At 39.5% G+C, this 13958-nt stretch overlaps 1 protein-coding gene across 7 annotated transcripts in view; it reads right to left on the minus strand.

The window, feature by feature from the left end:
- Positions 1–13958, minus strand: part of LOC126320879 (rho guanine nucleotide exchange factor 12) — a 1029890-nt gene that overhangs the window by 198748 nt on the left and 817184 nt on the right. For 6 of the 7 annotated variants that reach the window (XM_049994132.1, XM_049994128.1, XM_049994133.1 and 3 more), the window contains 4 exons: positions 4480–4554; positions 3892–4145; positions 1520–1746; positions 1208–1401 (listed from right to left, as the gene is read on the minus strand). In XM_049994132.1, the coding sequence (XP_049850089.1) occupies positions 1208–1401; positions 1520–1746; positions 3892–4145; positions 4480–4554 (750 nt within the window). The remainder of the gene's footprint in view (positions 1–1207; positions 1402–1519; positions 1747–3891; positions 4146–4479; positions 4555–13958) is intronic. The other variant, XM_049994129.1, reaches the window with a different exon arrangement.

Consider the following 13958-nt stretch of genomic DNA (forward strand, 5'->3'; position numbering starts at 1 on the left):
TCATTATTATTATTATTATTATTATTATTATTATTATTATTATTATTATTATTATTTCTTTCCTTTCTCAGACACTATGTCTGATTAAAAATGGAAAGTGACGTGGACCTTGATCAAGCGTGACTTCCTTTTAACTGTACGGTACATATTACATTGCATTTAGGAACTTTCGGGTAATTGAACATGTACCAATAATTACAGATTTCTGTAGTTGTATATATACATTTGGATGTAGCTGTATTGCGTTGAAGTACTGGTGGATATTGTGTGGTATGACTCCTGTAGTTGATAGTATAATTGGTATAAGTCAACTTTATCCTGATGCCGTATGTCCTTGACTTGTGGGATGTATTTTTCAATTTTTTCCCCTGTTTTCTTCTGCATATTTGTTGTATTGGGTATAGGTATTTCGATTAGTTGTGTTAATTTCTTCTCTTTATTCATGAGTATGATGTTAGGTTTGTTATGTGGTGGTGTTTTATCTATTATTATTATTATTATTATTATTATTATTATTATTATTATTATTATTATTATTATTATGTTCTACAAGAAATTATTAGTTGAGCATGAAGACTTCTTGTACATATCATCAAAAAACTTAGCTACAGTGTCTTTTATTGGATTTCTATCTTTTGCAGAAAAAATTCTTCCATATATTGTTAGGAAGTATTGTTCCAGGCCTGCAGAAAATTTTTGGACTGAAGGCAGATTTTGTTACAGAAATCACAGCAAACCCTGAAAATAAAGTGTTACGAACTAAATCTAGCAGAAGTGTGCTCAGGAATTACACTAACACTCCAAATTTGTAGATTTACTGACTGTGCAAAACTAGATTTTGAGTCCAGAATGAGATTTTCACTCTGCAGCGGAGTGTGCGCTGATATGAAACTTCCTGGCAGATTAAAACTGTGTGCCCGACTGAGACGAGGTACTGGCAGAAGTAAAGCTGTGAATACCGGGCGTGAGTCGTGCTTCGGTAGCTCAGATGGTAGAGCACTTGCCCGCGAAAGGCATAGGTCCCAAGTTCGAGTCTCGGTCGGGCACATAGATTTTGAGTGATGATGTATCCACATTTCAATCAAAATGACCAAATTACTCTCACTGTTTGTCTTATAAATGATAGTTCAGTGCAAATTACTTGAAAAACAGCAATCAGAACCTGTACCTGTCACATACCACAAATAAAGCGAATATAGAACATTACCTCTGCATTGCTGTAGGAATGATGTCCTTTAGCTGTAGCCTCCTGCACAAGGGATTTCCCTCTGCATCCATAAGGAAGCTGTTGAGTTTGCTGTCTTTCCGTCGCCTTTCCTTCAACGATTCAAGGGCAATTTGTTGCCGAGCACAAAATTTTGCCACAGCTCTCTGGAAGTTCTCTCCCGAAGGGCCATCAAACTGTATTGAAATTTTAAATTGTATACTTGACATGATACATATTTCTCATGCTTTAAGATATCAGGAACAACACACAGAAAATGTTGAAAAAGTCCACATCAAAAGTGTGAGCCATTACCATACTAAGAAGAAGATCCGCCAACTCTCCAACAACTGGGCTCTCAGAACGTTTTCTTTTCATACCATTGTTGAACTGACTATGGATTTCTAGCACCTCTTCCAAATTTGAAAATAATAGTTGTATTTGGTCAGGTGGGAGAATTTGATTTTCAAGCATAGGACGATAAAATACTTGATTTAGCACCTTTAAATTTCTAACATGAGATCTTTCTGTATGGAACAGCTCTGAAAAAGAAAAAGAAACCAATAAAAGGTTAACAACACTAAATACAAAATTAACATGAAGCTATGGAAATCTCTCTCAACAGATACATATTGGCACTTACAACATACCCAAGAAATGTTGAAGCCTATAAAGAGGAACCTGCTGTACTGCAGCACCTATCAAGTAAAACTATCTTCTCACAATAAGGAAGTAATACTTCTCAGAATATCACGCCCAACAAGATAAAGGACTGTGTTGTTGTCAAACCAAGATTTATATTGTGAAAATATCAGTCCAAGTGCAAAGATGTCTAATGTTCCAATTCTTCAAGACTAAGGACAAATCATATTTATAACTTTGTTTCCATTAATTCTTATGGATATACATAACTAAAGGAGGTATTAACATCTACAGGCAAGTAACTTAACTCTTAAGAATCAGCCTGATGGAAGCACGGCTCTTCATAATTTTTTTTATCATTTAGGTATTATACATTACCCAGCCTTGTAATTAAAGTAGTGATTTTAATAATAAATTCACACAGAAAGTATCAGACGTAAAGAAACAGCATACTGATTTTGTCCTATTTATAAGGCAGGCAGCACCATTGTTATTGTTCATTGTGGATAAAATTCGACTGGCTACCATCACTGAAAAAATGATGATGTATCAATTGAGAAATGGTTGACACAGTATACAATAATTTTCATTTCATGTAGACCCAATGACAACATACTTTTACTCTGGAGCAGTTTTTAACCATACATTGGACACCTTCAGAAACCGGTGTTTATGGTCAATGTATGGCCAAATCTGGTCATGCTCTGAACTTTGTTACTTGTAGAATTAAAAAGCTCCAATTATTATTTGAAAGAGTGTGCATAAAGAAGCTACCTTTTGGAAATTATATAATCCACAAAAGATCTGTTTATACAATTATACTGTCCAATTAGACTAAGGCAACAACCAAGCAGACCACAGCTGTGTGTCACACCTGTGTTGCTAAATCGATTGACAAAAGGAAGGATTTCAATATCTTAGCTTCAATGTTGTTTTCTGAGTTCCAGTGCCATCAATCTGTTGGCACTTAAATGGGGTGTAAGAACTGCAACATAGGTATTGTATTTTAATATGGAAGACTAACTGCTGTATGTACGACATGAAACATTTAACAACATCTAACTTTCCATCTGACATGGAAATTTCCTATTCCACTAAACCATGTAGGGATTTGCATCCCTTCTGAATATCTACAGGCCTGATAACTGGCACTCAAGGTACCCGTAACAGACATTTTGCCATGCTGGTATTAACAGAGTTTGCCATTATAATTCTACAGTTGAAACAAGAATCTAGGACCATGAACAAAGACTTACATGGATTTGTGGTTGTAAGAGTTGATAGCCTAGTTTGAAGATGCAGTCAAGTGTGTTTTAGTACTGCCTCTGCCTAAAGTATTTTCCCTTCCATATTTGCAAAAACTTTTATCTTTCAAATATGCTTTTCCCACAATAATTAAATGATCTTCAAAATCTTAATTTGAAGTACAGGTAACAGTTTTATCCGGAGATTAGGACTGTTTGCTGAAACTGGTATATTTTTGCTTGACATCACATTTGCAACCTTAGTCCTTTACGTGGGAAATGAACTGCCATTTTATGATTAAACACAATTTTTGTTCTTGAGAAGAAGAGTCAAATTCCAATTCCAACAGGCAATAACTGACAGTTACCAATATTATTAAAATCCTCTGATCAGTGACTTTTTGATTGAATCAGGGAAAATGTCAAATTTCGTAACTGTTTTTAAAAACTGCCAATTTCAGTGTACACAGATGATTTCACATTAGTTTTCATGATCTCATTTACATGACATTTTCCTGCCCTAGCCCACTTCACTAAAAACTCAGTTCTGTTGCTGTATTGCGAGTACAGCGACTTGGCCATGACAGCAACTAGTTCACATTTTTTTGTTCAATAAAGGGGTTGCACTGTCACAAAAAAAAACTTACATTATGAACCAAACAAGAATTTAAAAAAAGGGAAATAATGTGAAAACTCATTCTGCACTGCCTAATTTTTAAAGGGCTAATCACAACAGTAGGATTAATGGAAGCCTCTGAACAAAGAAAATGCTTGAACTGCAGTAGTAAAGGTCACTCTTACCATTTATAACCTCTTGTCTTTTCTTCTCCCTTGGTGAAAGGTTTTGCAGCACTTCTTCCTCAACTCCTTGCATCCAATCAGGGGGATCAGGTTCTGCCTCCAGGTCACTATCCAGGGGAGCAGAGCTGCCACTGTCCGAACACGGTGCAGGTGGAGTCAGCGTCAGAGTATCGCTCGCCTGACCACCGGACACTGCCTCCAGCGAGTTGCTCGGGCTGTCCAGACTCCTGCACACGTCCATACGTTCCAATATGCTGCACAGAATGGAAGCCACACCACCACCGTATTAAATGCTGAACAATAGTTTATTTGGCCATGAATAAGGAAACTGATGGTAAGGTTGAAAGTATAGAATTTACCAACACCATGTAAGGGAAGAAAACGCACACATGCACACCACCAAATTATTTTCCACCATGTTGACATTGCATGTATATAATTATATTTTCCCTCAGCACAAAAGCTACTAAATTTATCTAATATCCAATAAATTACAGACATAACTACTTCCACCAATACACTTTCCCACTCCACATACAGGTATGGAACATTACACAGTGCATAAATACAGAAAGCTGTGACACATACCTTGTTGAAAGACTGGAATTTGAGGAACTTCCCGAGTTATTGTACGAAAGACCCTGACTTTCAACCTCCACATCACTGAAAATGAGAGAAAAACATTTATATTAAATCTGATACACACAACAGGAAATATTTCACTTCCTTAAATTTTATTGCAGAATAAATTCATAATAACTGTCTAAGTGTTTGTTTACGCAGAATTTTAGGATCAGATACACTGTGTGATCAAAAGTATTTGGACACCCCCCAAGAACATACTTTTTCATATTAGGTGCATTGTTCTGCCACATACTGCCAGATACTCCATATCAGCAACCTCAGTAGTCATTAGACATCATGAGAGAGCAGAATGGGGCACTCAGCAGAACTCGTAGACTTCAAATGTGGTCAGGTGACTGGGTGTCACTTGTCTAATACGTCTGTACACGAGACTTCCCCATTCCTAACCCACTGCTTCCGATGTGATAGTGAAGTTGGCATGCGAAGGGGCACATACAGCACAAAGGTGTACAAACCGACTTGTCTGCTGAGTGGCCGACTGCCAACTGACGGAGGGGGTCATAACGTGTAATGGGTGAACATCTACCCAGACCGCCACACAGGAATTCCAAACTGCATTACGATCCACTGCAAGTACTGTGACAGTTAGGCAGGAGGTGAGAAAACTTTCATTTCGAGATCAAGCAGCTGTTCATAAGCCACACATCACATCAGTATATGCCCAACAACGCCTCTCTTGGTGTAAGAAACAAACAATGGACGATTGAACAATGGAAAAAATGGAAAAACATTGTGTGGAGTGACGAATCACGGTACACAATGTGACGATCCGATAGCAGTGTATGGGTATGGCGATTGCCTAGTGAACGTCATCTGCCAGTGTGTGTAATGCCAACAGTGATATTCAGAGGGGGTGGTGTTATAGTGTGGTCGTGTTTTTCATGGGGAGGGCTTGCATCTCTTGTTGTTTTGCATGGGACTATCACAGCACAGGCCTACACTGATGTTTTAAGAACCTTTTTGCTTCCTACTGTTGCAGAGCAATTCGGTGATGGTGATTGCATCTTTCAACTCGATTGAGCACCTGTTCATAATGCATGGCCTGTGGCGGAGAGGTCACATAACAATAACATCCCTGTAATGAACTGGCCTACACAGAGTCCTGACCTGAAACCTATAGAACACCTTTGGGATGTTTTGGAACACCGATTTCGTGCCAGGCCTCACCAACTGACATCAATACCTCTCATCAGTGCAGCACTTGCTGAAGAATGGGTTGCCATTCCCAAGAAAGCTTCCAGCACCTGACTGAACATATGCCTGTGGCAGAAGAAGCTGTCATCAAGGGTAAGGGTGGGCCAACACCATACTTGATTCGTCATTAGCGATAGAGGGTGCCACGATCTTTTAAGTCATTTTCATCCAGGTGTACGGATACTTTTAATCACACAATGTATGTCTGATTTTATTTACAGGTATTCATTAATGAAACAAAAATAAAGGAAGAGTGAATACCACAGAGTAAGTGTACCTACTTAACTGATGTAATAGGATGAACAAAAGAACAAAACGAAATCTATGAAATTCTGAGTCATTAAAGTGGACACATTTGTAAGTTTCGATCAGACTCCTTTTTACTTTTGAGCAATTTAAGCAATGTAAATCAAGCCCTACATCACAGTGGGTGGGCCAGTATTACTGATGGGTAGTGGTTGGCATGTGTTCAAAATTTAACATGAGAAGCCAGATATGGTTTCCTGATAATGAAACTGAAGTAAGACAAATTTTATGTGAAGTAAACAGCAGATTAGTAATAAATAAATCAGTACTGTATATCAAAGATTACTGTAACTTTAATATAAATTGCACATGGGATGCCACTGTGGAATTTATCTCTAGGATGGACATCTTGTCACAATCCTCTAGTTGTATTTACAATTTCTTTGCTACACTAGCACAGGATTTTAGGTATCAGCCAAACTTGAGGGAGTAGAAAAAACAATCTTCGTCGTCTTCTTCCATCCAAAGTGAAGGAATGAACGTCAAATTATAATGTGTTGTTAATAACAAAGTCACATATATACACTACAATGTCAGATTATGCGAAAGGTTTGGAAAGTAATTGGCTGGGTATATTTGAGAGGAAGCATCCCGGTGTTTGCTTTTAGTAGTATAAGGAAACCAAGAAAAATCTACATCTGAATGGTCTGACGTTTATACCATCATTGTCTGAAATGCATGTCTACTGTACTATCTCATTTAGTTTTCATACTGAGAATTAGGTTTTTAGCCTGTCTGATTTCCACAAGTCACTCTGCTGGGTGTGTAGCCTTCCTATGCCTGTTCCTAAATTAGCTCATAGGCTGTTTTTTGTGGGGCCAGTGTTTCTTCCTCCATATTTTCTAAATGTAACCAGTACAACATTTATCGAGCTGTCATGTAGTACAGGTTTCTCACTTTGTACTTCTGTTTTATAATAATTTCCCATACAACAGAAGAAAGTAGATGTTTTGACTGGATTCATCTCAGCTCTCTGACTGTTGTCATCAACTTTGTGAATGGTTGACATTTCAGAACTAAGTAACAGCACTGGAAGTTAATGAGACCAATAATTCTATAGGAGCTGTTAGTATGTTACAATTGAAAACAGGATTGCTTGAAGGAGAATGAGGTGTGCTTATTTCAAAATGAACTTGTCCACGAGGTGTGCTTATTTCAAAATGAACTTGTCCACAACATCAGCAATACTTTTCTTCCTAGAGCAGCTTTGATCACTTTATTATCAGGAGGGGATCAGCATGTTCCCTATTATGATGCATCACTTGTCTACTTGTGGGAAATTCAAAACTACCATCTCTCCACATTTTAAGAAATTCAGTTCAGAGAGCTGCCTGAAAATAAAACCCTTGCAAATCGAGAGGAACAAGCAACTGTACATATTGTCTAGTTTGTTTCACAATGAAGTTACCCAAATTTATTTCTATAAGGTAATTGCAACTTCTGAAGGCAATTTTAAAAATGTCAGAACCTACGTGAAGGGTTCCAATAAACCTTTATTTGCAACTGGTCCACTGATTTTTTTTTTTTTTTTTTCAAATCTTTCGAAATTCAGTGTCACACAGTTGCTATAGTAGCAGCCATGTTTAAGACTTGACTTTCAACAATTTCAGGTGATTGGCTGTGTGTTCCCTGGAAGTACTCAGCTAGAACTGGGAGGAAGATTAGTGCATAACGTGCTATTCAGTAGGCGTTCAAATAGACTGCTGCCTACCACCTAGAAACAATCATACATGTAGGTTTCTGGTTTTTGATTATAGCGTTCATGGAGGATGTTATCGGAAACTTCTACAAGAAACTCTAAAACCGCCAATCAGCTACTAAGGAAGAACGACTAAATAGGTGGCGAAATCAATTATTCGTACAGTTTAAAATGGAAAACCAGGGGAGAGGTACGCACCTTACACAGAATCAAGAAAGAAGTACCATACAAAAACTAAGACAAAGCTCATTTTATGACGAAACCTCCCAGACATCACACGCGTTTCTATCCAATTCACGTAGTATGAAATAACACACCAGTATGATATACAGAAGGATCACTTGCCCTGAAATGATAACCCGAAATATCGCCACTGTAACCCGTAGATGAAGTAGTAACGCCGATCTTATACAGTAATAGGAGAACTGATTAAGGACTTCACTGTGAAGGATCACAACGGGAATAATACTAAGGAGTAAAAAACGGAGATACCCAAACGTAAGGAATACAGCAGCAATTTCAATAATATGTTATACAGCAGCACACAGAATTTAACTTTGGAACAGCATAACGTATAACTTCGAACAGAACGTGAAAGAAAGATTAAAAATTCAGATTCAATTAATGCTGTAGAAATAAAATATATCAAATACACAAATGCGAAAAACATTTTTATAAAATTGTTGTTCTCGGTATGGACTTTCATCGTAGTACTGTATTTTGTTAGTCTGGCACTGTTATCTTTAATTTGTGATGTATTTTTGATTACATGTATGTAATGAAGAATGAGAACACAAATTAAAGGCACGGAATGTATGTTGATATTGTGTAAACACGTGTTTTAATTTGCGACGTGTTTGTTTACGGTAGGACTGGGGCGAAAAGGCTACTTAACAGTTTGGTATTCTTCAGTGAACAAGTAACACCAAACACGCACGCGCTTCGCTATGCCGCTGAGCAGGCTGTCTGGTCGCCTGGGGTGGCGGAACCGGGTTAACGGCTCGCCGCTATCTTAATTCCCCACACAGGGTACGCCGAAGATAATCGGGAGATTCAAATGCGCCATTGGATCTTTTATTTTACCAACTCACGCTCATATTAATCAAGTCGTCGACGAGATGTGTCACTATACACAACATACACATCGTTCTATGCTCGACGGTCGCTAAAAGCCACTCACTCTCCGCCCTCCTGGAATCCAACTAGGTACAGATTTTTTATTCGTTGGGTATTTCACAGGAATTTACAGCAACGATTGCCTATGACGCTGATAAACGGCAGGTCAACACAACACAATACAAGAACTTTACCGTGTCCGCCTGCCCTGTCCTTAGCCCCACTAGTGGGCGTTCCTGCCTTCACGGTGGGCGGTATGCAGAACAAGTTCTGAAAACATTTTCATTACGTTTTAACAAAATTTGGACGAAGTATTTCGTAAGTAATTATTATTACATGGTTTAACTTGCTGGGACTCTGCTTTACGCATATTACAAACTAACGTTACTTCCCTACTTCAGAAATAATCATTTCTGCTGAACTGCTGGCGCTTGCGAAACTTTACAACACACACACACACACACACACACACACACACACACACACACAGAGAGAGAGAGAGAGAGAGAGAGAGAGAGAGAGAGAGAGAGAGAGAGACACAAAAGCGGACTGTAGGTAGAAAAGGTTGATTATTCCTGGTCTAGTCGGTTATAGGACCAATATTACACTTTCCGTCGCCAAGATAAAAATAGTGGTTTTCAAAAGCCGTTTTGTTCTTTTTTTTGTTAAGCCAGCCAGTATCAAAAGATAAAAAAAATAAATCACAGTGATGAAATAAAGCCAAGAGCATCATCCGATTTTTCTTGTAGGCCAAGATAATAATGTAGATGGCATTAAATCTAAAACGCCTTTTTTAGAAAATTAGGCTTACATATTAGGAGGAGCAGTAATTTTGGTTGTTTTTGCTGATATTCAACAGGGTTTCGTCAATCGTTCTGTCTTTTTAAGGTTCAGATTTTTAATTGTTTCATGCAACACTGTACGGTTACGAATTTTTTGCGAATGCGTTTAGGTTTGATTTCTTAACTCTTTTGATATCCTGGATTTAACAACATGAGAATGAAATTTAAGGAGTTGTAATCGAACAGATGGCATCCAAATTCCTGTTAGTAACATGAAAAATGACTTTGCATATACAGTTAAAATGCTTATGGTAAGATATTTAAGTAATTTGTCTTATAAATATTAATTACATAACTATCAGCCGTATGATGTATAACAAAGTTTGTGCCTGTCTTGTTAAAGTTTGTTTTGGGGTACAACACGTTTTCTTACTCACCGAATCAGTTACATAAAAATAGATGGCTTTTTCTGTTTTTGTCCCCTCCTGCAAAAATTCCTGGGTTCACCCATGCTTGTAAGATGTATTACGATCTCCGACAGCTCCGCTGCATCACATGATGTACAGCGACAATGTTCAGACTTTTAAACTTGTCGCAGTACTTAAGCACCAATGCGAGGAACGCCCACACAGAGCGAAAAACGCTGATTTCGCGAGCTGCAGAGGCGAATTTTTTTAAAAGTAAGTCTGTGCTTGTTTTCGTCGCCGTCAGTCTGGCTGCAATATAACTTCTGGTTCGCCGCAGCTCATAGTTCCCTACTGTAATGCGAACGTTTTCTTATCTGACTCTCATTAACGGAAACCGAAAGCGGAAAAGAAGCAATCAAATTTCTTCTGAAGTTAGGGGATAACCAAAAATATTGGGTGACCGCCAATTCTTGTGATATTTGAATCTCGAATAACAGGTCATATATCACATCACCCGAAACAAGTGTCTAATTGACCGTTCTCCAATTCTAATGTAACTCCCGCAGTATTTATGAACAACCATCATTTTATTCGCTGTATTAGAGGTTTGTAATGTACTGCTTGTGACGAAATAGTTGAGTAATTTCTTTGACAAAGAGCTGAATAGATTACATACTTAACTCGGTGAGTAAGAAAATTGGCGCCAATCAAGGCTACTGACGACCCTATCATCATCATTGGTGTCTGCGAGACTCCGAAGGTGACGACTGTTGGTTTCAGGAAATATTTTAATAGGAATACAATTTATCAACGAACCAGTAACATTTCTCCAGCATCCTGGTGCAGTTGTTTTATGGATACCGGATAAAGTGTAGTAGTGTGAAGTCGTCCCGGGTGGTAGCCTTATCTTGAGAGCAAACAAGGTTTAGCGTTGCTGGTGTAGAGCAGGCAGCCACGAACTGGTTGTAGGTTAGTTCACTGATAAAGCAGTTATCAGTTTCGAATTTACACAAATATCCGATGTTTTTCATGCTTTCGTCAAAACATATGATGAATTGGTTTACTGGTGAGATGCCCTAGGACAAACAATGATCAAGAGTTACAAACTTGTAAGAAAGACGGTTGCGCTACAGACTTGTGTTAGAACGCAACTCACGTCAAATGCCCGACTGGAGCATTGTAGGACGTGTGTAGAGCAACAATTTTCATTAGTTTGAAATTGCGAATTACTGTTTATCAAAGTAAACCAATCATATGTTTTGACGGAAGTGTGAAGAAAACGGTAACAGTAAGCCTAAACCAATTTGAGGCTCGCCACTGAACACTATCAATTTAACTACGTTGCTGTATAAAGACAACTTATTGTTTAACTTTGTTACCATCATCTCAGGAACTACTTGACCGACTTCCTTCAAATCTTTACACGATGTCCTAGTGAACATCCAGACGGTCAAAGGGGAGGGGAGGGGAGGGGGAGGGGGAGGGCGGGCAAAGGGGAGGGGGGAGGACGACGAATAGTTTAGCATGTATAAACAATTATCTGTATTTAGCAATTGCAGAGTGTTGTCAAGTTCGCTAGTTCTTTATAACAGCAACTGTTTCCGACCATGAGTTATTTGGGTACTATTCTATACTCGACGCTGTCCAAAATGTACGTTATTTTTCAGCATGTAAATGCCTCTATAAAGAATGCTGCTAGTGGCCGACTAAGAGTATCCGTAACGCGCGCGCACACACCTGAGCGGTTTGCCTTTGCGCTAAGTGATGTATCAAACGTATTGTGAAAAAATGTCGATCCCACAGGAAGCACTTCTGATACTCAACTCCGTGTCACTGTAGTTTGCAGAACATTCATGTTTAATCCTGTTACTGCCAAAGAATGAATTGTCTCTGCGCAAAGCAAATGTTTGGGAAAAAGCTGCTCAGTCGGACACTCAATATGGCACCTGAAATTTTTTTCAGATCATTTTTTTCACTCTTTTCATCTGACACCTCAGTATTACGGAAATCAGACGATCTTCCATTTCTCTATTGAGGATCTACTCTAGGCAAACTAGGACATAACCTCAAGAAACACACTTCTACGAATTTACCTCTCTCTTCTTACACACACGACATCTGTAATGAGGGGTGGTCGCCCAACCCCCCGACGTCTGGACGTTGTTTGTTGTTTCACCTTGGTTAGGCTATGTGTTGAAGACACCACAGCACTCCTGGAACACTTGACAAGTTGTGCAGTTTGCCGAGCCTCCAGGGCATCAAGTCTGCTCCAGATGAAACTCAGATCGCGCGCCTTCCCCATTCTACACACGGTCAGCAGGCGCACTGATACTATATAGACCGTGCGTGTGTCTGACTAGCAGCCACTCATTGCCAGGTGACGCTGCTTTCGCCTGGACGGGTTTACACGGATAGTGGGCCGGTAGTAGTAATTATCTGGTTGATCAGTGTATGTATCGCTGCATTGGAGCCGCGGAGTCAATATTAGACAATGTGCGCACAGAGGCATGCAAGCGTTCTTTCCTCCCGTGCTCCACAGAAGAATGGAAGCGGAAGCAGTCCTAATATGTGATACAATGGGAAGCATCCTCCGCGGTACACCTAGCAAAGGTTCGTAGATTGTAGGTGCAGAAGAGCTGCACTGTACTCCTCTAGTGAAACCTGCCGTATAATGTGCAATACCGAGGCGAACATTTGGTTGCAGACAGCTGAGATGTCTGTGGCGACGTCGTTTGCACGTGGGGGTGGGGCCTGGCCGTGCAGCGGCAGACCGGCTGCCCGCAAAGGCCGGACCCGCCGCCAGCGCTGCTCCAGTGGCATTTGGCGCCCTTCCAAAGGCCACAGTCGCTGCCGCTACAGCCTCTGCCCGTCCGCTACTAACCTGTCTGTCCTCTCGCCTCCGAAATGGTCGCGGCAAATAGGTTCCCCCTGTTAGAAAAAAGTGCACCCAATTTCCTCTTCCTGACTCATCCACCATCGTACCATTATTTCCTGTTCCCGTCACATTCGGTGTGACGTTATAAAAACTTCAGCATAAATTAAGTAGAAACCAACTTCGGCAATACTGAGGCAAGGAATCGCTCGTCGGCGTAGCCTCTGTATACGTTCCAGTTACTGAATATGACGAAGGCAGACTTAATTTAAGATAGTCATTACACACTTTGGTCGTCTTCAATACAACTGAATAGTAAAACGAAACGATGACGAAGTAGTAGTTTTTACATCGCATAAAAGAAAACATCTGAAAGGTCTCAATGAAGTAGACTTACATCACATCAGTGTAAGATGTACTGAACGCAAGGAAAGATTTCATGTATGAATCAAGTTCTGCAGCCTTCCGGAGAGTGTTTCTTTGAAACTTGAACGTGTTAAAATGTTATTTTAAAGCTTTTTTTATCAGAGGTAACGGTAACCTGCATGTTCCTTACCGTGAAAGAAAAGCATCTGTGGGCGTGTTGGAAACCGCAGCACATTCGATTATGAGCGAAAATTTAGCTGCGAAAAGATCTGTTCCCAGTATATGTTACCCCGGGCTCAAGGCGGTCTCCTGTCAGTTGGTATAAGAAAATTTTGGAAAAATTCAGCCGATGTAACACAAAATGCGTATACAACATTGTAATAGGAGATTAACAAAACTTGGTGTTCAATTACGCCTGCACGAAAATCTTATATCACCACGCGACGAAATCCAAAATTTTCGAGAACACTTTATTTAAACGCTTATTTGGACACAAACTGCTGAGAGCTGCCAGTTCTAACAATAGTTGAATTTTAAAACCTTCTATTACGCCGTATACACGGAGAAATGACACTGTAGTGAGTTAATCGGTAAGTGCTAATGCCATTATCTGCTGTTTTTATCGCGTGCATCGCTGAGTCACATCATTCCAGAAACATTTCTTGCGATGTATGAATTAC

This window comes from Schistocerca gregaria, chromosome 2 (genome assembly GCF_023897955.1).
Source record: "Schistocerca gregaria isolate iqSchGreg1 chromosome 2, iqSchGreg1.2, whole genome shotgun sequence".
Taxonomy (NCBI): Eukaryota; Metazoa; Arthropoda; class Insecta; order Orthoptera; family Acrididae; genus Schistocerca; species Schistocerca gregaria.